General features: G+C 40.8%; 2 protein-coding genes across 3 annotated transcripts in view; one reads left to right on the forward strand and one right to left on the reverse strand.

Moving 5' to 3' along the window:
* Window positions 1–246: 246 nt before the first annotated feature.
* cdkn2c (cyclin-dependent kinase inhibitor 2C (p18, inhibits CDK4)) lies at window positions 247–9,249 on the reverse strand (the record flags this gene model as incomplete). The annotated part of the gene is made up of 3 exons (XM_079267248.1): window positions 247–519; window positions 6,075–6,432; window positions 9,100–9,249. 3 exons carry the CDS (start codon window positions 9,247–9,249, stop codon window positions 515–517), a joined length of 513 nt encoding a protein of 170 aa, XP_079123374.1. The 3' UTR covers window positions 247–514.
* Window positions 9,250–10,224: 975 nt separating this feature from the next.
* Window positions 10,225–25,748, forward strand: part of faf1 (Fas (TNFRSF6) associated factor 1) — a 58,401-nt gene continuing 42,877 nt past the window's right edge. For both annotated transcript variants that reach the window (XM_079266703.1, XM_079266704.1), the window contains exons 1-7: window positions 10,225–10,517; window positions 12,274–12,342; window positions 15,082–15,128; window positions 17,823–18,088; window positions 18,214–18,305; window positions 18,739–18,830; window positions 25,355–25,460. In XM_079266703.1, coding sequence (XP_079122829.1) covers window positions 10,458–10,517; window positions 12,274–12,342; window positions 15,082–15,128; window positions 17,823–18,088; window positions 18,214–18,305; window positions 18,739–18,830; window positions 25,355–25,460 — 732 coding nt within the window. In that variant the 5' untranslated portion in view covers window positions 10,225–10,457. The remainder of the gene's footprint in view (window positions 10,518–12,273; window positions 12,343–15,081; window positions 15,129–17,822; window positions 18,089–18,213; window positions 18,306–18,738; window positions 18,831–25,354; window positions 25,461–25,748) is intronic.

Raw genomic sequence — 25,748 nt, forward strand, 5'->3', positions numbered from 1 at the left:
ACTCTTGCTTGATCTACTTAATACAATTAAATGGACTTTACATGCACATTTATTGATTTATTCACTGACAGTGTCATAGCCTAAACACTATAAACGCAATGAAGACTTATTGTCACGGGGTGTGGTGGAGGACTCAAATGCAGACCAGACCAGATGTAGCGTGAAGCAGGTATTTAATGAAACATGAAATCTGAATATAATTCACAGGAACACAACAGGGAATCCATGGACGAGACAAGAGACGAGGGGGGGGGGCATGGCAGACGGGGAAACCCGGACCAGGACGAGCCAAACGGGCGGGTGGACATGACAATGATCTGGCAGTGAATGCGCGTATGACTGGGGTAGCAGTGATAGTGGATGCAGCAGAGTGAGCAGGTGAGAGGAATGAGCTGACGAGGTGTGGCAGGTGCACTGAATAAACTGATTAGGTGAGTGAGAGATGGAAACAACTGGATAATAATGGCAGAGCTGTGACACTTATGAAGGGGGTTATCTTCATCCTCCCCGTCCTTTAGTCTGTGTGAGAGAAAAACAAAAAAAAGTGAGTTTATGTCACGAATTTATCCTTATGCAAACATAAACACTAAGTGCAATAATAAATAAGAGCAATAAAATAGGCATAATATGAGGGGAAAAAAACGTCACAGTGCATATGGCTATATTTTGCCATGGCACACAAATCCATGGAACGAAAAGAAAACAATAAACCTGATATGATTTTGTTTATCAAAAGGCAGGACCAAAGGGGTTTTGTAAAAGGAAAATAATTCATGGAGCCCCACCTCTATGTGACCACAATGCAGACTATAAAGAGTCCTTTAAGAGGTTATAGCGGTTATACAGGCTTTGCTTCAGACGGACCGCTCATTCACTCACGTCTTGTCTTGTCCTCACGTTGCCAAAACAATCCGAACTCTGGTCAAATAAAGGCCATGGTTTCATCCTTCCACCACTTTTTTTTGATCTGGTTCATTAATAAATTAGCCCGCTCATGTATGTACATTTTAGCTGTTTTAAACCGGGTTTCAGCTCCTCAGGCCACGTTTCGAAAGTCACTGCGCTGCGGAGGTTTCTAACCTGCGGCCTATAAGAAGAGTTTGAGCTGGAGAAATATAAACTAAAGCTCCTGTGGAATTATAATTGATCGTTGCTCATCGTTTTATTTTTCATTCAGGATCAAATTGATCCCAATCACAACTAAAATGTCGAGGCCTTTATGGACAATTCGAGTAAAACTGATAATTACATCGCGGCCTCCGCAGTAACTTTATTAATGTGCGGTATGATAACGTTGTGCATTCATATTATGCTGGAGTACATTAACACTGCTGATGTGTTGTTGTTGTTTTTTAGCAGTTCGTTTAGTATGAGGCAGGCACACACGCACACACACGCTCACGAGCCACACAGAGATGGGGAAAGGCTGTAGAAGACTCCACACTAAAAGAAATATGATCTGTGTTTTAGCCTATATTATCCGTCTGTTTTAGAAATGGCGAGCACACTCACTGTGGACAGCAGATACAGACATTCCACAATGAGGGAGGCCTAAAGCTGATCCCCAATGTGGCTGGAATATAATGAAATGGTTTTAGCTGATCTAAACGTACATTTATTAGATTTAAACAGACCGGGACAATGTTTTCTCCCATTCTTTTTTTGGAGAATTACAACTGGTTGTAGCTAAGTGGTTGTATGGAACTGCTATAGGCCAATACGGATCTTTTCAAATCAAGTTGTCAATAATGTGGAGTACACAGATCTTTAATTTCAGCTTTCCAACGCATTTTCAGCAGGAAATGCATTTTCTAGTTCTCTCTGATCTTGTTTGTATTTTGTCTGTGAACTTCAGTCAAGTGGGGTCATGAGGGAAGATGCTGCATATTCGCGAGAAAGTTTTCCCTGATTTCAATCAGTAGCATATGTAATTTCTTGTGTGTGTGTGTGTGTGTGTGTGTGTGTGTGTGTGTGTTGTTGTGGTGTGTTTTTTAAGGTTTCTGTAGTATGAAAATGATTTTATAACTGCTGGGTCAAAAATGACCCCTATGACAAGATTTGTACCCTGTTGGTGTACAGCATGTATGGAAATATGAACAAAGGCAATGTTTAACTTTTTCTCATGTTGGCGTCATATAGGAAAAGTCATTGAATTTCAAGTTGAAAAAGATCATTAATGGGGTTTCCTGTTAAACATAGTGGCGGGTCATTTTTGACCCCTAAGACAACACAAGGGTTAAAAAGATAAGATATTTTAAAATCCTGATGGTTTAACTTTTGATTTAACACATGTGCCGAAAATTAAATAACAGGCCAAATAAATGTATTCTCAAATGAATAAAGTTTAAAAAAAACACTGTAATATCAATTATAACAAATAGGCCTGACAGGAAAATCCACTGTGGCAGAGCCCGTACTGACATGTGAATGAAAGATAACCATAGGATCAGGTATCTGTGCCAAAAGGATCACACACACACACACACACACACACACGTTTTTTGTCACTTACAGAGAGACATCGACTCACATTCATTCTCTGAGTATTTGCACTAATGACCACGCCTGAGCTCAACTTGAAGAAAACTTTCACTTTCGATTCCGGTACTGGTTTTTGAATGGAGCCTATGTGTGCAGCCTGTGTGCGCAGCTTCTGCTTTTCCGGCACGCCAGGCCTTGTGGCGCAGGCTGAAGCCACGTTGTCACTATGAAGTGATATTTTTCCGTATTTTGAAACTAGTGTAGTCATATCGATAACCTTTATTAAACAAGCATCAAAACATGAAAGCATGGCCATAAGCACACTTTCAAATGCGAGGTTGCTAAATGATTCATTGTTTTAATGTTACACTGTAAGAAAAGTCAGTGAATTTTACGGTGAAAAATTGTTAAATCACAACAGTAAGAGACCGTAAATTGTAAATCGGTTATATTCAGTTTATCTGACAGTGAAACACCGTAAATATATATATCCGCCAAAACAATAATTTGTGCATGTATTTCATGTATAAAATACATTTTGTCACTGTTAAATGTACTACACATTGTACTGATAACGGAAATACACCGTAATATGAAAAAGAATCCATACCGTAATTTTTGCATTTATTCCTTTTAGAAAATACATTTGGTTACTGTTAAATGTACGGACCACTGTGCTGCCAATGGGGTGTCTTCTTAGCAACACATAAGCATAAAAAACTAAAACTGCTCCTTACTGTTATGTAGTATTGTTGTCGTGAGCCTCGTACCGAACAGTTCAATACGAATACGCGTATTGTTATACCCCTACTGTGTAGACATCATGTTGAAGCACTGCATCAATCTAACTTTGCCTTTGTTTCTGTTTTTGGGTACAGAGAGGATCATTCCAGTCCACAGTGAATACCTGATGGTCAACATACGAGTCCTCAAGCAGAACTGGTGAAAATACAAGTTCCAGCTTCCTGAACTTCATGTCCATGTGAGATGCTATACCATGTTGAGTGCCCTCTTCAGTGAAGTGTGGACTCAGTGACTCATTACTCTTGATCAACTCAGGGCAAGTGGCTAATCCTTTCATGTTTATTCATGGTTATCCTTCATATATATGGACACATGCTGTTTCTTCAAGATCGCAACACTGCTTTGTGAGTATATTGTACAATATATTGTATCAGTTTTTCACAGAGAATGTTAGTTTCTTAAGGTATATCAATGATGGTCTGTACCTTGATTTACAATATGCTTTACTTGATATTTCATTTGTAATTTACAATAATCAGAAGTTGACTGAAATCTATGCCAACCAATTGTATTACGTTCTACCGTATTTTTGTACCGTGATGTCTTACACATTGTCACTATATTTTTTACGGTAAAGTTCTGGCAACCACAGCTGCCGGTAATTTACCGTTAAGTTGCGTTTTTCAATAAAATGCCGTAATGTATCATACAGTTGCACTGTGTTTTTTACTGAGAAAAACTGTAATTAGCTTCACAGTATAGTTGCTGTTTATAAAGTTATTTACCGCAAACACGTTTATAACATTGCTGTTATATCTAAAGCAAATTACCGTAAACAGGTTTATGAAATCAGTTTTTTATAGTAATTTACCGTAAACAAAAACCAGTTCTCAACTGTGAAATCTACGGTTGCAAAAATAATATACCGTGATGTATTATACGTTCTCACTTTATTTTTTACGGTGAAGTTCTGGCAACTACAGCTGCCGGTAATTTACCGTTTAATTGCATATTACCGTAAACAGGTTCATGAAATCTCTTGTTTTTTATAGTAATTTACCGTAAACAAAAAACTGTTCTCAACTGTGAAATTTACGGTTGCAAAAATATATACCGTGATGTATTATACGTTCTCACTTTATTTTTTACGGTGAAGTTCTGGCAACCACAGCTGCCGGTAATTTACCGTTTAATTGCATATTACCGTAAACAGGTTTATGAAATCTCTTGTTTTTTATAGTAATTTACCGTAAACAAAAATCAGTTCTCAACTGTGAAATCTACGGTTGCAAAAAATATATACCGTGATGTATTATACGTTCTCACTTTATTTTTTACGGTGAAGTTCTGGCAACCACATCTGCCGGTAATTTACCGTTTAATTGCATATTACCGTAAACAGGTTCATGAAATCTCTTGATTTTTATAGTAATTTACCGTAAACAAAAAACTGTTCTCAACTGTGAAATTTACAGTTGCAAAAATATATACCGTGATGTATTATACGTTCTCACTTTATTTTTTACGGTGAAGTTCTGGCAACCACAGCTGCCGGTAATTTACCGTTTAATTGCATATTACCGTAAACAGGTTCATGAAATCTCTTGATTTTTATAGTACTTTACCGTAAACAAAAAACTGTTCTCAACTGTGAAATTTACGGTTGCAAAAATATATACCGTGATGTATTATACGTTCTCACTTTATTTTTTACGGTGAAGTTCTGGCAACCACAGCTGCCGGTAATTTACCGTTTAATTGCATATTACCGTAAACAGGTTTATGAAATCTCTGTTTTTTATCGTAATTTACCGTAAACAAAAAACTGTTCTCAACTGTGAAATCTACGGTTGCAAAAAATATATACCGTGATGTATTATACATTCTCACTTTATTTTTTACGGTGAAGTTCTGGCAACCACAGCTGCCGGTAATTTACCGTATATTACACAGAATTGTTTTTACAGTGTACCCTGTCATCATGAACATGGGGCTGTTAAACACAGAGTGTAATTATATATTACAGAATGCAAAGTACGAATGAAAAGGTGATGGCCAACAAGGCGTCACTTTAAAACCAAAAAACTTTATTTATCAGAATAACATTTTGCAGTTTGCTGGAGATATACGACTAAATATTACACATGCAAGGTTAACGTTTGCACGATACCCTCATTCCACCATAAATATATTTATTTTATTTAAATGTATTTCCTTTTATTCTATTCTAATGTAAATATTTGTGTATGCGTGTGCAGCGTGAAGGGGCTTCAACTTACATTTTACTGTGCAACCTTGTGTGGGAAAATGACAAATAAATTAACTTTGTAACCTTTTAAACACTCGTATTTAGAAATTGTGACAAAATCCGTTTTATACCATGATCTAAAATGTGCTCAGGTATTTATATTATATATTCTTTACTATTGTTTCAAACGAATTTAACATGAAACCAACCACAAATCTCGGCCATAGCCCACTCGTTTTGTTTTAATTCACTCTCTTATCACATCAAAATAAGTTAAAACCAACATATCTTCTGTCTCTGAAGCATTAAGGCATTAGGCCTAAACACTGTCCCAGTTTTCTCCATTGTTTTTGTTGAGTAACATACATATTCTTTATTCGAAAAAGCATACACGGCACCTCTGTACTTCCAAAACAAGTCCACAACTTAATATTGAGTTGGTACAGCTTATAGCTCCCATATTCAGCCATTGTTATAGATGCCATGCTAAATCTACTGCGTGAAGCTTAAAGATTGAATAACCAACACATCTTTCAAAAGAAAGACTTGGATCTTTGGGCAGGAAGCTTTCTTGAAAATGTTTTGAATGTAGACCACTCACCTGAGCTCAAATAGTCCTCGATGTATTTGGCAGTTTCCACCCTCTTGTGAATGTGCGCGAGCTGCCCGGCGGTGTATCCCGCATCATTGGGGGCGCGCGGATTTGCGGTGCGTCCGATCAGCAGCTGCGTCGCCTCCAGATTGCCCTCCATGGCGGCCAGGTGAAGCGGCAGATTACCCTTCTTGTCCACGACGTTTGTATCTGCCTTGTAGTCCAGCAGCACGCGCACAGAATCGATGTATCCCGCGCGCGCGGCGTCGTGCATGACGGTGAGACTGCAGTCCGGGTCGGGTAGGTCGGGGTCTGCCCCTTCCACCAGAAGAGCCTCGACCACGGCTGCGTTGCCCAAGTTCACCACCTGCACAAAGAAAGAACGAGGAGGAAAGCAAACAGATGAGGATCTTTTGAGTGTAACAGCTGGTCAAAACTTGTACAAATATATATATGTAATAATAATGGCCTATTAACAATCAGAACCGTTTATTGCCACGTAGCCTACACATAAAATGAATTTGACTTGGTGAATGGTGCATAACAATAAACACAGTGCAATAATCAAGACATCATTTAAAAATAGAAAACATTAAACGCTACAATGGAATATGGTAGACAGAGAACATTAAAACAATGTGGCTATATGAAGATTGATGCAGTTTTTTTCAGCATGAGCATACAAAATGTGCTTTTAAATCAAATGCAGTATTACGATGAAGAGACTGAATTACTTCACTGCTGTGATAAAGTTGAAATGAAATTATTATTCGTATTAAACTGATCACTTCGAAGTGGCAATAGTTGGCCTGCTCTAGGCCCATAAAAAACAATCTTGGCAAGAGATTCAAGCAGGAGCAGACATGCTGTGTAACTGCCTCACTCACCAGTCACGACCACCATCTTGTTTCTAACCCTCTACCCTCAAGTTTAGCATTGCATTTCCTTTATTATCACATCATATAAGCTTATTATGTCCGAATCACTTTTTTTGTCGAGATCAAGTGCTGGAAATATACATTAAATGGCGAAATATAGTGACTAAAGGACCTCTTATTCTTCCATTAATATAACACAGATTTACTCACATTACTCTATACATTTATGATTGTCTGACATTAAACAATTCATTTAGTAAAACTATAAAAACGATTCAAAACGAATTTGATAAACTATGCAATTTACACTTGGTGCATTTAAAGTTAAATATGGCTACTAAGTCCAGACTCCTGTCTGCCATCTGTCCACACATTTCTTATTTCGAAAACAATGTATCTATTTAGATACATTGTCTTTATCTCAATACAAATATAACAGCATTATATTTCGTGTTATATCATGCTGAACAACTGGACATTTGAGGATAAACTGATTCGGTCTTATATCCTGCACAACAGCACAGTAAGCTAAGGAAGTCAAACAAGCTGCTTGTAACACCATCACAGTTCACAAAAATGACGATGAACACATTTTTGAACAAAGTTTCCAAGTTTAAAACGACAGAAAAATGACTGAAAGGGGTTTATACCTGCAGTGCAGTCCTGTTGTTTGTGTTTAAGCCATTAACATCTGCTCCATTGTCCAGCAAAAACAACACTGTGGTTAGATCTCCCCTGGCAGAGGCATTGCAGAGTAAGTCAGCCATTCTTGTAAAAAAAGATTAATCTTCTCTTTTTCTTTTTTGTACTTATCTAAAGCAAGGTTTCTGATGCTGTGATCACATGTTCTGCTATCAAGTGAGCTTAAATATATTGTATAGGCCCCTCCCCTCCCTCATACCAAGGGGTTTAGACCAAATAGTTCTAAACCTGCACACTGTAAAAAATGTTAACCCTTAAGAACCCACGGTGACCAGTTGTCACTTTCAGAAATGTGTTCCATGTGGTCCATTTAGTCTGTTTTATACCCACTATCATTTTCCTTTAAGGAAAAATGGGTTTGGGTTCTTATGGGTTAAAATAAAGTAGCTTCTATTGAAAATAATGTTTGGGGCTCAAATAGTTCAACCTATATTCAACATATATGTAGCTGGTGTATACATACATTATAATGTCAGCTTCTCTCCAATGCTACCAAGCTAAACAACGATGGTAAAGGATTATAATCCTACTTCTACCCAGCTGCCTCCAAGAATGTGCAGAAATGCATTTTACACATAACTTGGAATACCCTTTCCACTTTCACAGCTGATATTCGAATAATGTCATAATGGTGTTTGTACTCAATCAGTATCCAGATGGGCAATATACCATCGAACGATATTATCTGCGTTTTAACTTCCAATTCAAATTGATTAGCATCCAATTACTTTAAGATTTATAAATATAAAGTAACGTTAGTTATGCATCCCGTTGGAAAATGAATTATGCCACCTCTGATCGACTGGCACCTGTGATTGACTGGCACACTCAATTTTGATTCACTTTGACGCATGGTAAGTCATAATAATACGGAAACGATATGAAAATAACAGTCGTTTTTCCACGTGCTTGTAAACGCATCTACTCACAGCCCTGACTTATGATCGGGTGTTCAGCGGGAGATATCTGGGGCAGATGCTGAATTTAATCCAATATATGTCTCATCTCCCCATCCAGCCTATAAGAGACCCACAGAGACAACAAAGGGCTATTAGAATATCACATACGTGCAGCTATAACTTCAGTGATTTCATCGTGCATCTGGAGGATTGGTTGTTGGGGAAAGACAGCTTACTTTAAAAGAGATTCAAACACAAGCCATTATTCAATGTCGGCCACTGAAAATGCAACACAAAAATAACGAACAACAAAATGGTTACAAAATGGTGACATCCTCGCATGTTAGAAAAAGATGCGATGTCATTCAAAGTCACTTCCTGCTCTTTTTCCAGATGATTTTGCCAAAATGTAAAAAGTGCTTTTCTGTATTCGTCTGCTATCATGTTATAAAACCAGCATGCAAAGGACTGAGACACAGAGAATGACGCACGAGCTGCCCCAAAGACCGCGAAATCACGACCAGATGACCCTTTCACTTTCAACAGTAGACGCACCTCATGTGATGCTCCTCCATCAACCGGCGTACCAACGATGTCCGTTTGAACTTCTGTCAAAACTCGCTGCAGACTAATGTCCGAAACTCGCTGCAGACTAATGTCCGAACACAGCAAAGCTCCTAAAATATCACTGACATGGTGGTTCATTTGAAGTGCGGCTCGCGCTGTGGGAGGGAGGAAGTCTGCCTTTGTTGACCAGATCAAGCTACATTTTGAATTACCCACCCAGCAAAAAAAAACGATGGCGTGATTGGATAGGCTTAAAATGACAGGCGCGACGCTGCCTGTCTGAAAAGAGCGTAATAACGACGCTGTAACAAAGCATTGGCCAGAAAGATTCACTGATGCGATCCAGAGGATGTATTCCAGAGAACACAGTGGCGTTGTAGCATATCGATATAATGCGTGTCCTACTTCATCTGTTATACATTCCAGTGAAAGAGCAGGAGAGGCGTCATCCTCTGTTATGGGCAACATGTATTCGGTCCCCTTGCACAATGCCGCCCTCTCGTGTCCGATCTTGATATTGTCTCTCTAAACCTGCCTGTTTGTTGTCTGTGCACATTTGCAATCCTCAAGTTGACTTTAACATTTGTCTGAAGATACATAATGCTCTACATAAATACATAATGCGACTTACACTGGTTCATGGCAAATCTATCGACTATTGTTTGTGCTGCACCTGATGGGGGCACCAGTCTTTGGATAGGCCTACACCCACCCATCATGTCCAGACTGTTTACTGGCCAGCTGTGGCTTTTGGTCCGTGGCTCTCCTAAGAGGGATGATAATGACTACAAGCAAAAATGACACAAACATGGAAAACTCAGGCTTTTACAATATTGCATATATTGTAGCCTATAGCGTCAGTCTCTGTATTTCCAGTTGGCCTTTGTAAATCATATTATTTGAACGTAACGATGGAGGCTCTGAATGTTTAAGTACAGAATGAAACGAGACCTCTATACATGTCGATACGAGTAAAAGGAAACATGGTCCAAGGTATTGGACCATGACCACAGACGGTCACGTTTAAAACTTCACTTCAAGTATCGACCTCACGTCCTCGACTCGAGTTTTTACAGCAGCTGCAGCCACTTTACGTCAGCCGTAAAGCAATGGACTGGATGACAATAATGATAGGAGATAACTGAACACTGTAACGTTACTTTACAGATTCTTCTCCACCCAGAAGCGGTTGAATCCCGATCGAGTTGAATATTTCCAACTTGCCACACTGTCCCTCGTCACCCCGTCTCAGTGAAGAGCTTTATTACCACTCAGTGTCTCCTCTGTGAGGCGAGGAGAGCGACGGGAGCCAGTGGGAGAAGAATTGCTTTTAGCCAGTCATTGCCATGGCCTCCGAAAGCGGCGAGAGCAACATGGATAGAGAAATGATTCTGGCCGACTTTCAGGTGTGTCTCTTCTATTGTCCCGTATATTATATTCGGTAGCTAGTTATGTGTGTTTTGCCGTTGTTGAATTGTCTCGCGCTATACTGTCAACAACCGTACACAACGACCTGACTGGCGTCGTAAACAGCAGACCCGAGCTGAGCCGTTGCTTTCTGTGGCTAGCTCACCGAGCTAACTCACTGACAGCTTGCTAACTGATTCTGAAGGCAATTATTTAAACCTGCGAGCTCGCTTACTAGATAGCGGTGGCCAGGATCTAAACGGTGAATATTTTGTGTTTTTTATCGCTGGTTTTTAAATGTACTGGCTAAGACGGGTGACGACAATCGGTGCTAGCTAAATTGATAACTGTGCTCACGTAGACTGCCAACTTGTTTACACAGAGCCAGTCGTCCTGTCAACGGTTTAAATCCTCGTCAGAGACAAGGGTGTCCCTCCAAGATGTCAGGTTTTTAGCCCTATTTGCAGGTAGTGTGGTATGTTTTGATGATGAGACAATGCTTCCCCTTTCAAGTGTAGCATCCTGTTATGTTGGTTTCCATGCTTAATGACATAAATACTAAAAGGTTATATGCCCATCCTCTAAAACAAACACTTGGAAAATGTATCATGGGCCTTGTCTTTGGTGGTGTCCCTCTCGTGGGTTTGTTATTGTAGCCTCGTGCTTTCAATCAACAACATTCACCGTAATATCCGGTCTAACCAATGCAGGTGTCCACGTTTTCCATGCTCTATTCAGATGAGGACAGGCCACAAAAGATATGTCGTGTAGTTAGGCTATTACACGATCCAATTCATCATGCTCCACTCCACTTACAACCTACAGTTATTAATAATAATAAGAAACATGCACTACACAATAGATAGTGAATATCAAACGCAACATACACAACACAACATAAATGCCGGCTGACACCAAAAACTAGATAGCCAGAGACATAAATTCACAATCTACAATTTTAACACTCAGCCATTGCATGAATCAAAGTCTGTGTTGGCCATTTTTACATATTTACTCTGTGTTGGCATTCAAATTCTCAGTTTGTTGTCATCAATTGTGCACAAGTACTTGTCAGCTTTGTCTTTCTTCTGACCTTTTCATTGTGGATGGCAGAGGCCTGCTACCTTGATGAAATGATCAAATCCTTGGTTTTACCGTTGTTAAGGAAAGAGTTAATAAACTCATCCTTAACAGGTCAGTAGTTCTGTTTCCTGCCCTGAAAGTGAACTTGGATCATTAGTATGCATACTTCAGGAAACACCACCCTGGAGTGTCAGACAACATATCCAGCAATAACCAATAACATTTGTATCAAGATTAGAATGATTTAAAAGCTTTTCTGCAAAAAGCAGCCTTTATAGATGTTTTGAAAAAGTGAGTATTTAATTGCAGAATAGAAGTTGCATCAGTAACTCCGCACATTGTCTGGGTCCTTTCCCCCGCCTCTGAAATGATTTATAACGAAAGACGTCGAGTGTACTGCTCTGTAATCATACGGTTTTTTTTTAAAGGTTTATCTGGCTCTGGGCCTTTTTTGTACCTGCATGAGGGAGAGCAGCTTTTTAACACTGCCAATTTGTTGTCACTTTATCAGAGAGAATGTGTTTGGGTTCTGTCAGTTAAACTACCACAAGGATCAGTCGAAAAAGATAATGCTGCCTTTGTTACGCTCCAGGAAGAATACAAACTGCTGCAGAATCTTGTACAATGCTTTTCTCTCATGTAATTCATCTTCTTTTTCTTTTCTTCTCACAGGCTTGCACTGGAATTGACAACATTGCAGAGGCAATCATTCTGTTAGAGCTTAATAACTGGGATTTAGTGGTAAGTTCATTATCTGCAGGCTTTGCCAGACAGACTTCGACTTCATCTTCATCTTTATCGTCGACTAGAGTTTAAGAGGGCAGTTAACATCCAGTAAACACACATTCTGTGCAATTAGGACATGGCCAAATTTATTCGTAAAGGAGCCCTTTATCGCTGACCAGTGCATATTGAAGGGGTCAGTCTATATTTAGACCTGGGCTGGCAGGAGTTCAAAGCAGGCAGTCGAGGCAGTGGTAGGACAGACAGTGGGGCCTGGCCTCACTGCCCCTGTGTACGTCTGATGACTTGCGATTTCACTGCAGTAGCTGGTAGTTTTTGTCAATGTAAACGGTGACAAAACTGTGCTTGTGCATGCGGGGGTAGGGAGTAGGGTAGTTAAATAAACATTATAGGGATGCTCATGAGCATTGTTTCCCCCAGGAGCAGGGAGTCATTGTCTTGTGATCAATATGATTCGTAAATAACAGTCTAAAACGGTATGAGATATACTGCCATTGCGCTTTTACCCTGAATGCTAATGTTTTATCTCATAAAACTGGAGGAGTTTTTTTCATTTCAGGGGAGATAACCAGAGGTAAAATATATGCAATATAAAAGTAACTCAATCCACTCCTCTGCTGCCTGTCTGCATGGTCACTGTGCTACAAAACAGTCACATTACTGCCACAATATGGCCAAATATATTCTTTCCTTCTCAATCCGTATACACGGGGCACATTAGAGTATAGAGAATTACTCTATCTTAGCGTTCGCTATCTCAACCAACCCACGTCAGTTGTCTTCTTTGGTCTGAATTCTCATTGTAGTTCACTGATGAACTCCTGGCACGCCACTCAAACAGGGAATAACATCTGATTAAATTTTTGTTTACTTAAATTTATATCTTCATGTGGTACCGTGAACTTGTATTTTTTTTTCAATGAATGGATTATGAAAGACAACACTCTTTTTTTTCTGTAAATAAGCGAACTATAGCCTTTTTACAGGCACTTTTCAAATCTCCAGTGGATGCTTTGATACCCAAAAGATTAACAAAGAGATCCGACGTCTGATCCACAGTGTAGTGAAACTTAAAACAAAAGCCGTCGTCAAACTTTAGGTACTTTATGAAGCCTTTACCCAAACCAGTTTGTACTGCTGAACATCATATTGTGGCTTTTAAAAGCTAGATACTTTGCTCACACAAGTATTCAGACTCATCATAGTGTGAACAGTGTGTCACTAATTACAATAACAATAGATCTGTTCTATTCCAAGGAAGCTGTGACAGTGAACCAGCAATACCAGGGCCTTGAAAATGACACAGCTAAATGGAATCCAGCCAATAAACAATAACCGCAATGGAGCAGAAATAAAACCATGATCAAATATTTATTAATAACATAAAATAAAGAAACAAAGGACTTAATGTCAGAGAGTTGAGAAACTCGAGTATCTTCTTACCTCAAATCAAAGAAAATGCTGACTGTGATTGAGTCTCTGCACCATTCATTTAATAAAAGCTTCGAGGTGCCCTGAAGAGTTTTTGACCTCAATTAGCACCATGGAGTTGTTGTTCTGAGCGTCTCCCGGCTTTGTTTATCTCACCGTGGTGGTAATGCGCCAAGATATGCAGCAGTGTGCCGAACAAAGGTAGGGAAGAAGAAGACTGCTAGCAAGTAAACGTGGATGTAAACAAGCCAAATGTTTCATGAGGAAGGAAGTGCTTTCCCCATGTGTCTTACATAATTCAAGTATCAAGAAGGCACAAAATGTGATTTAGGGAGAAACACTGAACGGACTCATAACTTAAGTTTGTTTCCAAGAAGTCTCCACTGGGCACCTTTTGGGTTTCTTCAACCTTCCTTAAACAATTGTTGCAGCAGGACCAGTAGCATTATCTCTTTGTGATACATCCACCAATACTTTATTAGTTTGTTTTCCAGTGTTAGTGTTAAGACCTTTTTCCCGTTCCATATTGCCTTCGTTCAATATGGGGGGGGGGGGGGATGTGATGATGCCAGCACCTAACAACTCACTTCATTTAGCTTGTTTTTGCAGTGTAGCACAGTGAGTGTTCGAGAGAAATCCAATGAATTGTCCATTCAAACAAAGGCTCAGTGCAAAGCGCTTATTGTCATGTTTGTCCTTTGAGCTCTCTTTGTTCTGACCAGACGCCCTGTTTGAATATCCCATCGTTCTCGGTCACATTTTGTTCGGCTTTTGTCTGAAACTTCTACGGACAGCAAATATAACAAACATAATGTTAGAGTGTCAACCAAAATATAGAATACTTTATTACATGTTTGGTTTTTGGTTATTATTACCTTTGTTTTTGGTTACATGTAGAATGGCTAGCTGTTCAAATCAGTCACCTTTGCAGGTAATCTGTCATCTTTTATCATTCTTTTTGACAAAGTGTGTTGCAAATGTAGAACATAAAGTAGTCCTTGTTCATACGGTGTTCTGGATGACATGAAGCACCCCCACCCCCCCCTAGAACACATGTACATTTTATGTTACAATTTACAGAGTTGTGTCTTGGCATACACATAAAAATACCAAATGTATTTACTTACTTATTTTTAAGTTTGGAAATGGAGTGCAGTTCTCTTAGCTACTGTCAAGATACCTGTGAAACATGCTCCTTGTGTATCAGCTGTTATTCCATGTTTGTCATCCTGTTCTTTACTGATTTAAAGATGGGTTGAAAATGGCATTATAATGTTGTTTAATTTACCTCTACTTTCATTACAGGCAGCCATCAATGGAGTGATACCACAGGAGAACGGGATTTTACAAAGGTAATAATAACCATGTTGCCACACATTTATTCTAAATCAGAGGAAGTGTATTATTTCACCATACAACACTGAACACAGGCTACCTGATCATGCATATCATTGCACATCATGCACTGTGGTTCCTTCTGGTGTCTCACCAGAATGATCGACGATCATGACAATGCCATGGAAATACGAATGGTACGCGTCACTGTGGAATATGCGATCTACGATGAAGATTAGCATGCAACAACTTTCAAACAATGCAGGAAATATGAAACCAAAGCCTACCCTAACTGCATTAGCAGGAAATGTAATGCCATGTTTCCCTGAGCTTGGGTTTAGCCATGATTACAGTGGGTATAGTTTGTACACCACTCATGAGAATACATTTACTGTATCACCACTTCCATGATCAAAACACATCATTCATATCCAGCAAATAACACCAACTTAGATGCTACTGAGTTTGGGCAGAGGAATAATATAAAAGGCTGCAACTGAGAGGAAAGTTCCTGCCAAGAGTGTAGTTACACAGTTACTAATTTAAAAGGTTTCCTTAAGAGGCTTTGAGCCCTTCATTTTCCCTCAACGGTTACTTTACACTCTTGAATGCACTGGGCTGATCTGAACCCTCTCAGACTGGAGACGTTTCGGTTAAACCGCTTCATTTTGTGTACACACTTGTGTGTGAGCGCATACATGCATGCATATAGTCCAGTGTGGTTCAGGCCCTTGGGCCATGAGAATATTCCCGGTCCTTCGCAAGGGCACACACGTTGCTGTGAGCGGAGGCTGGCTGGCAGTGCGACCAGCAGCCAGTACATTTACGAAGTGGCTGCCACTGGTTTCCGTAGCCTGGCGTTGCCCAGTAAACAGACTCTGATGACGTGACCTGAGCTGGAGCCAGTTGGAGGCTACGCCAACACTCTCATCTAAAATGCATTTCCTTCCTCCCTTGTGTCCTCTTTCGTAAGCAGGTTGGGAATCATCAGAAGCTTTGCTTTGTTAATCAGCAACCAAAATTCCTCAGGCCACCAAAAGTGATTTCCTGGTAGGACTTGATAAAAACCCTTAATTCCTCTGTTAAAATGCTTCACTGGTTCACAGTTAGTCCACGGGTGCAGGGCTCACCAGCTCTGTCTGCTTTGGGACACCTGCTGGACTACACAGGAGAACAGCGCCATTTACCGGCCTTCAGTGTTACTGTGACAAGTTGAGGTTTTACTTTTCTTTTCTTTTTTTGTCTCCGATGCTTTCAAGAAGTGTAAGAATCCTTTTTGGCAAGCTCTCTCTTGTTTTTCTTTTTGCTTCATGGAGTAAAACATCAGTCTCACTCGTGTATCATCTGGATCTATTTCCCCACAATACATATTAGATTCTAGATATGAGATGGTAGTTGTGCAATTACTGCCATACCCATACGTATTCCACGTGTTTACATGTACTCATGGTATGACTTCCCTTGTGTATTTTTACAGCCAGTTTCCAGCATTTAGATGGTTTAAGATGCTCTCATGTCACAAAGTGGGATTAACTTGTCTTTTCACATCCATGAACTCGTACGCAGGGTTTACATCGGATGAATCCATCCTCCCTTGAAAAAGTAAAACATCTGAAATAATCCCAGAACAGGGCAATATTTCAGGATACAATTAGTAAATACCCGCTTACTTTTTTTTAGAAACTATTCTACTTGTCCAATTATAAGTTTAGAAAAGATTTGAATCTTCATATCATTGGTTTGTTTGTTCCTGAGGTGGCTTGTGGAGGAGACCGTTATAATGTGCTAACGTCTGGCCGGGTTCATTTCTCTATTCTGTACATAATGTTTTGTGGCCGTTGACGTTCAACCTACACCTCAGGACAGCGGCCTCGCTGATGTGGTTGGCCAGATGAAATGCAACCTTTGTTAGAACGCCTGAGTCTGGCACTCTGTTCTTGGGACACAGTTGCTGCTTACTGCGGAACAAAGGGCACAAGTTGTTCATGGACAGGACACAAAAATACATTATTTACTGTGTTGGTGTGAAACATGGGTCATACACTGAGAAAGCAGCAAAGAGAAAAGCATTAAAGAGAGTAAGCAGATATTGTAAGGGAGGATGGGTGGGAAAGCCGTTTTCTGAAAGTCTGATAAGTCTATTAGAAAATGATGCAACTTCTCATTTGATTTATGACTCCGTAAACATTTTAAAGATGAGTTTATGGTCTGAATCGCTTATTTCAAGTCTTCTTCAACAGAACATGATAGTTATTTGGTAAATTATCGTCTTATTTAGAGTAAAATAAATGATAAAGCAGGGTATGCTTGAGAGCAAGGCTAGCTTATGATTGACAGGTCTGACGTTGTCCGGTCTGGGAGTTGTCTGTGTTTTCATCTTAGGTTGCCTAAAAAATGTCTTATTCACCGTCTGGTTGTATTACGGCCTAAAACCAAGATGGCACCAGCCGAAAATCCAAACTCAAGGCTATAAAACGTCCGTCCACAAATGTGTCACGTCCACTTCTTTTCCACAGTCCATGGTATAAACGAGGACAGAGACACGTCTGGGGCTGCCACAGATAGAGATATTTATGTCAGATAGCTTCTGTTATGTTTTGGCGGTTTCTTTCGTCCACTGTTTTCCGTCCTGATCTTGCATGAAAGATCATCGGATATGAACTTAGCGGTCAGTCTTCGACACCATTACCAACCTTGTCACCTCTGTGCAGTAACTTTTCCAGTGAGGCGAGCCAGTCCACCATGTTCGGACCCCCTAACCAATCAGAAGCAGCTGACGCGGCAGCAGGCGGTGCAGTTCCTCCCCCCTCCTCTTCGTCTTCGTCCTCCTCTCCTGCATCGTCCTCAACTTCAGCTTTTTGCCCCGTCAACCCCGCCTCCCGACACATCGTAGAGCACCAGCCCCGGATGCTCAACTTCAGGGTGGAGTACCGGCAGCGCACTATAGAGCTGGTACTGGAGGAAGGCAGCACAGTCGGTGAGCACCACACACACACACACACACACACACACCGATATAAGTATTGTGTACAATCCTCAACATATCAAACTGCCTCTTTGCGCATTAACATACATTTTCCGCGGCATACATCTAATTTACAGGAGAAATCAAAAAAATCCTCGAGGCAGATCTTGGGATTCCAGTGTCCAAAATGCAGCTGAAGGGATGGAAGAGTGGAGACGTATCCGACAGTGTGAGTTAACAGACCCTATACATGTTGGTCACAAACCGGCAAGTGAAGAACACACAATGAAAAGGGGGGGAAAAAGCACTGGTGATATGAGCTTATCTTTTCTTACTTTTGTTTTAGCAGTTTTACTTTGTGTTCTGTGTCTTGATCTCAACAATTTAATTTCAAATTGTAGTCGCAAGGATTGGAACAATAGCATACATGACATTGTTTTAATGCTGTTATCCTCTTATAGGATGTTCATATGACGCCTCTGTGGTCGTCACGGCCAGCATGCCAACATTAGTCTTGCAAACAGATATAATCATCAGGAGATGAATGAAGTGTACATTCTGATGAAGTGTATTTCCTTAAGAAATCATTATCGCCACAGCTAGAAGTACTTCCTTGTGAGCGGACCTATTTTGAAGTTGTATCTCTGTGCGTGTGTAATCAGACGGTGATGAGAAGTTTACACCTGCCCAAGAACAACAGCCTGTATGTCCTGACTCCAGACATCGCTCCGACTGCCAGCACCAGCAAAAACAGGTATGAAGCTCAGCATTCAGCACGCTCGCACTCTTCTTATTATTTGTAATTTCACAAAAAACCTCCTCCTCTTCCCATCCTGGTACACTTGCACTAGTAACTATGAAATACTCCTGGTGGTGGTATGTGCGTAGTACCTAATAATGAACACCAGGTGGTGGTCTTTTTCCAGTTATGAAGAAGATGCTTCCAGAATCTAGCAAGCAAACACCATTTTCATTGGTATATTAAGAGACATTTGACCTGCTGGTGCACATTCATTTTCTCCCGTCCATTGTGACATTTTGAGAGGGACATCTACCGCCGCAATCTCTGTTGTGTAAATAACAATTTTCCCTCCCGTCTTTGTTTCTTTCAGCCTGAAATTGTTACTTGGTCAAGGTGGTTTCCCATCATACTCTTCATGGACTGTTTATGATATTCACACTTTTATTTTTCAAAACACGCTGGTGTTACTTTAGTGTTGGTAACCCAGTGACGAGAGAGATTTGTTCATTAAGCTTCATTAAGCCAGTGGTCTCCATGTTCATTTCAGTGGATCCGTGGCAGTAGAAGCAACCTTTACTTCAGAAATGTCAGGCTGCTCAGTGTAAAGCCAAAGCGGTAATACAATCACAGGTGGCAGCCGAACATGTGATTGTCCTTTCATCAGTTTCAGGTTAACATCGTCCAACCACCCCCAACAGTTCTGGACATAAATAACGGTGAAACGGTGAGAACAAAAAAGAGGTAGTGCTTGAAAAATTGAAGACAGACTTTGCAGATTTAATTTAAGAAAAACATACTTCACCTGACTTTGATGATGTATTTTTATTTGACGTTGGAGGTGGTCATGGGCCCAAATACATTTCTTAATCGAAACGGTACTAAAGAAAGATTTATAAGGTCTGTAGTCGAAGCAAAACTGAAGACGGCATCCAAAATAAAAGGTATTACATATGAACCTTTCAAATCTCATCATCTTTTAGATCCTCTTGTATCTTTCCAAGACATGATTTAAAGATGGTCAAATGTTGTCAGCATGGCCCATTAATAACAAATAAAAGAAACAAGCCTGTATCGATCGTGCCTATTCAACACCAACTATTATTCGAGCGAGAAATTCAAATCCACTTTCTCATGTTGTGTTGACTTTCAAAAGAATTTTGACTGGATTTAAAGAGATTTGCTCGCCTTTAAATTCATTGAAGCGGGGGAGAATGGTAGATTTTCTAAAGCAATCCAGCCCTTGTGTAGTCGCCCGGTTGCTTGTGTTGAGATCAATGATATGATTACCGACTGGTTCAATACATCTTTTGGAGAAAAACAAGGTCCTCTCCTCTCCAACTCTTTCCTCGTCTGTGAATGATTTATCTCTACACATTACGGACGCTAATAGGCATTAAATAGGGTATTTTAAATACACTGATAATATCAGTTTACTGGCGGAGTCTGACCTACACAAAAATAACAGTTTTGGCTCAGTCCTTTTGGAATATCTTGCATATAAATACTCAATTTCTCTTGATGGATTTATGATATGAGGTTGGAAAAAGGTCCTTTCTTGACTGCATGGAGGGCTCTAGGAACTCTAGTTGCACAGTTTAGAGCTGGTACTTTATTCCTGGCCATTGATTATATTTTGATAAAACATTTTGATAAAACATTTTGATGCACCATTCTGTGATTGCCAGGTTTACTGTATCTCTTGGAATTAAGGAAACGGCACCTTATCAAAATGTATAATCAGATAGGCTCATAATGAGGAATGCTTCAAAGGAACGTTTATTTTTATTAGAGTTGTTTGTCATCTCACTTACGATGGCCCTTGATTGTTTGTTGACGGTGGATTCTAAAATTGAAATTGTACTGTAACGCTCCCCACAGTTCCTCGCGTTAGCAGCCAAGCAAGCATCCACATGTCACCAGAACACTTGTAAAAGAAGTCATTTGGCAGTTTGCCGCATTGCCTGCTAGTTAGGCTAAGTGGTAGTTATATTGTGTTGGCAGCTAATGGCCCTCATCTCCCCAGTCTTCCCTCCCTCGCCTCCCTCTCCTCGTCTTCTCACTCCCCCACTTACTGCTGTGTCTTTTTAGCAGCGCCGTTGCCATTTTTCCAAGTGTTATCGATATCATTTTGGGTGTCAGGAGCTCATTATTCTGTGTCGGCTATTTTGGTGGAGGACAGTTGGGGCTGAATTGTGTGTGTGTGTGTGCGTGTGTGTGTGTGTGTGTGTGTGTGTGTGTGTGTGTGTGTGTGGTGACCATGCTGTCATACTGGGATAGGTGACAGATCACAGAGTAGGGGGGGTGCAGTCCCCTGTAGCGGGACCAAACCAGCTGTTAGCTTGCAGTAAAAATAAACTGTGGTCACACCGTAAATCCACAGGAAGTGCAATGTGTGTGCAAATTTGTTGCAGGATAAAGTTTGCAGGGAGGGACGCACACATTAGCATCATCGTACCAACTCACGGTACTAGTATGTCACTATCTACCTCTGCAAGATTATTGAAGACAAAATTATTAAGGAATCAAATTATTGTGCTTTACATTAGAAGCCCAATTATTAATCACAGATGTATAACTCTTCCTCAAAACGTGTACTTTTCATTGTACTTTAATACGTTTTCCCACTCTCAGGAAAGCTGAAAGTAGAGTCAGTTAGACACATCGTCTCTATCTATTGTCTTATTATAGAAGCCTAAGAAATTATTATTATAGAAGGCTAAGAAAATATATATTTATTGTTGCTATTACTCTTAGTAAAAACAATGTTGTGGCTGCTAATGCTCTTGTCCAAGAACTTGACCAATATTCTCAGTTCACATTGTTATGTACCACTGTCTCCCATATCACTTTATTTGCTCGTTTGTAGTTGCAGTTATCTACCCACATTTAATTTCACAATGTTTATTTGCTTCAAATTGTTGCTGAGTAAAAAATGCAAATGTCCCATAAATGGTAATATCTCTGGCAATTACGTTGTAGAGCTTGGCTCATGCAGCACATACACACACACACACACCTAAACCAAACTGACTGATTAAATAGTGCTCCACTGTCATTATGATCCCGCTGAGTAAACTCCTCTTAGTTGTCTTGGTTGATGAGAAATAAATCTTGAGGCTTTGGGAGATTTCCCTCTGAGCACCAATCCATCTCAGGTAGTTATTTAGTTAGCGATGTGATGTGCAGTTAGTACTGCGGTGTCAAAGCCCGAGAAGGTTTTTCTCTGTGGCCGTGTTGATGACTGCCTGTGAATACAGGAGGGTGCTGAGGAGGACCTAATCTCTTGCATAAGTGATGAAGGCATGATGAATATTTCAATGGAGCCCGTTTCCTTCCTCGTTTGTTCTCCGCTCTGCTCTCGGGAAGCGTGTTTGCCAAGGAAAGGTTATTCTAATTTGAACTCTCAAAGAATCTTGAAATTGCAAAAATGATTCATTAGGTTTTGTGTGTTTTATTGTGGCTTCCTGCCCCCCCCTCTCCCTCTGTGTGTCAGCTATCCTGTAGCAGACTCACAGATGCGTTCGGTAAGATAGCGAGCGAGCTAGAGCAACCCTGATGGGAAGTGTCTATCAGTGAGCATGCTGATTCACGTTGGAACAAGATGGCAGACCGAAACAGAGCAGAACCTGACTGGTTTCACATCCTTCTGCTTTGTTGTGGATGCAAAATATGGAGGAGGTAAGATGAGCCTGTGTGTACTTCATGACCTCCTCTGTACGAGTTAGAGGGAACAACTCACCTGGTCAGTGTGTTCGTGTGTCTCTAATCAGATGAAACGCACGCATGATGGCTGTGTGTGTGTGAGGGGTGGGAGAGAGTGTGTGTGTGTAGGGGTATTTGTGTTTTGCAGGCACATGCCACAATTTGTGTGTGTGTGTGTGTTCCTCTGTGTCTGGCAGTGCTAGTTTAATAAGGTCTAGAGTCTGCTCTGTGCCGTGGGGACTCACAGCTTAGGCGATGGGCTTACCTCAGAATGAAACCAATCTGTTTAGCCTGCTCTTCTCCCCTGCAAAACGCTCCATTTTCTCTGTCCATAAAGTTAAATGACATTTTCCTCCCGGCACCCTTATGCCATGTCAAGTACCTCCAGAGATGTTGCAGGCCGACCTGGATGTCACAAGTGTGTGTGTGTTGAGTGAGAAAGAGACCCCTGAAGGCGGAAGCAAACACCGAGACGTCCACATTTCAACCCCGTACCGCTCGAAGGGCCCGCTTCTTTCAGATGGCAGCTGCTTCGAAAACGTCCGTGGTGGAAGCAGGCGAGACAAAGGGGATATTGGACTTGAAACATGGGTGCTTTGTTTATATTAACCTGCAAGCCTCTTCAGACAGATGGCACATGCCTCCCCTCTGAATGCATTTGATATTTTGAGTAATTATATTTGTACTATGGAGCACAACGAGTGATCTGATTTTTCAAAGTAAACCTGGAACAGAACTCCACCCACACACTCACCAAATGGCTCGTCGGTCTGCCATGAGTGACGGCTAAGATGTTCCTTCTTTGCTTGGAAGGACAGAGTAACACTTCCACTCAGTTTACCCTCTATCTCTGTCTATTTAGGAGTCTAGCTGCCTGCCAGCAGTAGCTCGGGACTGTGTCCAAACATAATCATGATATTAGCGAGATCCTTATTTATGTGTCCCTACCCCTTCCATTTTCTCACTCTCCCTCCCTCACACACGCATGCACACACATCTCTCTCTCGTCCTTCTGCTCAGCCCTATTACATATGCATCCATCCTTCCCACTCCACACATTTCCAATCTTCCCCAGTTAGCTACAACAAACATTACATTTACATATTGATTTCGTAGTTTTAGTCAATGTAAATATGCTGTCATTACAGTAAATTTGAGCTTCTGTTAACATAAGCTCGTCCAGATCTGTGCAGATTAAGGGTGTGATTGCATAATTAATGTGTGCGCTACATATTAATTCCCCCATCCCTCTCTTTCTCTCAACTCTTCCTCCTCTCCTTGGGTTCTGAGCCCTGATTAAGTGCCTGCTTCGGCCCTTAAGCCTCCCATTGATATTCAGCCGCACAGACCCAGCGTTTGCTCAAAACGCTACTTAACCTCACAGCTTATTGTAAATGAAGCTTCCAAAAGTTGATTCCCCCCCCCCACCACCTCCTCTCTACGTGAAGCACACAAAGTGTCTGCGTTTGCGTCGTTCACAGCGTCTCCGTCACAGCTGTAAGCTGCTGAGCGAGCGGCGGTGCCAGTCCAGAAAGGCTGACCCCTCGGGGCCTCTTGAACAGATTGCGTCTTCACTGCCAGGTCTCTGCTCACAATGAAATCAGCATATGACAATCACTGTGAGAGTGTGAACATCTCAGACCAGTGCTTACCTGTCAACAGCATTTATTTTCCCACCAGTGAATGTTGTTTATGCTTTGAGGGGGAGAAATATAATTACTGGCGGTTTTTAACAGATCGTTACAGTTGAATAGTTTGATTTATCGATTGATCTTTTAGGTGTCAGAGTATTTATGTAGCTGGACGGGAGATCAAATGTGATGTTAAATTGGTTTTTATTAGTTTTTATTAATACTCTCGACTCAGTTTTTCAGTGTTATTGTTATTTTACTTCCATATTATAATACTATGAATTTCAATTAGAATTGAAGAATGTTTCACCATAAAACTGATGCAGATAGAGACAGTATAGCTTAGTTTAGGAACATTACATATTCATTAATCATAGAAACATCTTCAGGCGTCTGATACAGCTTACATTCGTCTGTAATTGAAATTAACTGATATGACGATTATCACTATACAGTCATGTTTCAGAAGCTAGACAGGCAGTGAAGTACAGCAGTTATCCAGCAGCATCTGACAAAGAGGTTTGTCTTGATGCACAGTAATGACTCTTCATTTCATTATTTGCTTCTTTGGCTTGAGAATGAAAGCAGTTGCTGGTCCCTGACATTCATGATTGTCTACACTCTGTAACAAAAGGATATCTCAGTACCTGGAGCAGCAGTTGTTGAGTTGTTGGTGTTGGTCAGCAAGCTTACGACACCCTGCTGTGTGGTCACTTTGGGCCGCTGTAAGTCGCAGTAAAACGTTGCTTTTAAGGCGTCTTTGGTTTGTAGTTGGGAAGGTGCTGAAGGCCCTCCTGGGTTTATTTCATACTAGCTGCCAGCTTTATTAGCAATAAGGCAGATTGATGGACTCCATGCTGTTAATGTGCAGGTGGTCATAGCTGTGGTAGCCTGCGGTGCTGAGCGAAGCACTGGCCAGGCTTGTTAAGACACAACCAGCGAAGTGGGCGACTCTCCCCCAGAGGAGGCTCCCGCCTCCCTGTGGGCCAGCAGGTTACCACTAGTTGACAAGTTCCAGCTTGCCCTTCACTTGACTGAGTGGCTCTTAGTGGTAATGTTGTTGTTTTTTGTGTCCTCTTCTTTTCTTCCTCTTTTGTCATTTTTATGCATTTTTTTTCCATATTCCTTTTCTACATCAAATTTTGTGTTTTGTTGTTCTTATTATTGTTTACCTACTATTTAATTTTTTTTCTCCTCATTTAGTGATCTCCAAGAGTCGTTAAACCAGAACTTCCTGTTGGTCATCAGCCACCGCGAGGCCCAGAGGGACTACAGTCTCAACTTTCCCGGCACCAGAACCATACAAGAGGTACGACACCAGCATGCCGCAGACACACAGACCCTGCGGGACACCAGCGAGTCACTTTATACGCCCCCAGACACTCAAAAGCTCCCAGTAACTCACCCACAGACTCTCACACACATGCATAATAGTATTGTACCTGAGTCTAGTTTCCCATAACGCCGCTTTCATTCCATTTGCCAAACATTGCTAGTCTATCTCAGCCATCGATTCATTATTCATCACAAATGATCACATTTCCGAGCACATAATTACTCTCACAGCTGCAGTCTGGTACAACCCCCCCCCCTCATT

Source organism: Melanostigma gelatinosum (assembly GCF_949748355.1).
Source record: "Melanostigma gelatinosum genome assembly, chromosome: 4".
Classification (NCBI taxonomy): domain Eukaryota; kingdom Metazoa; phylum Chordata; class Actinopteri; order Perciformes; family Zoarcidae; genus Melanostigma; species Melanostigma gelatinosum.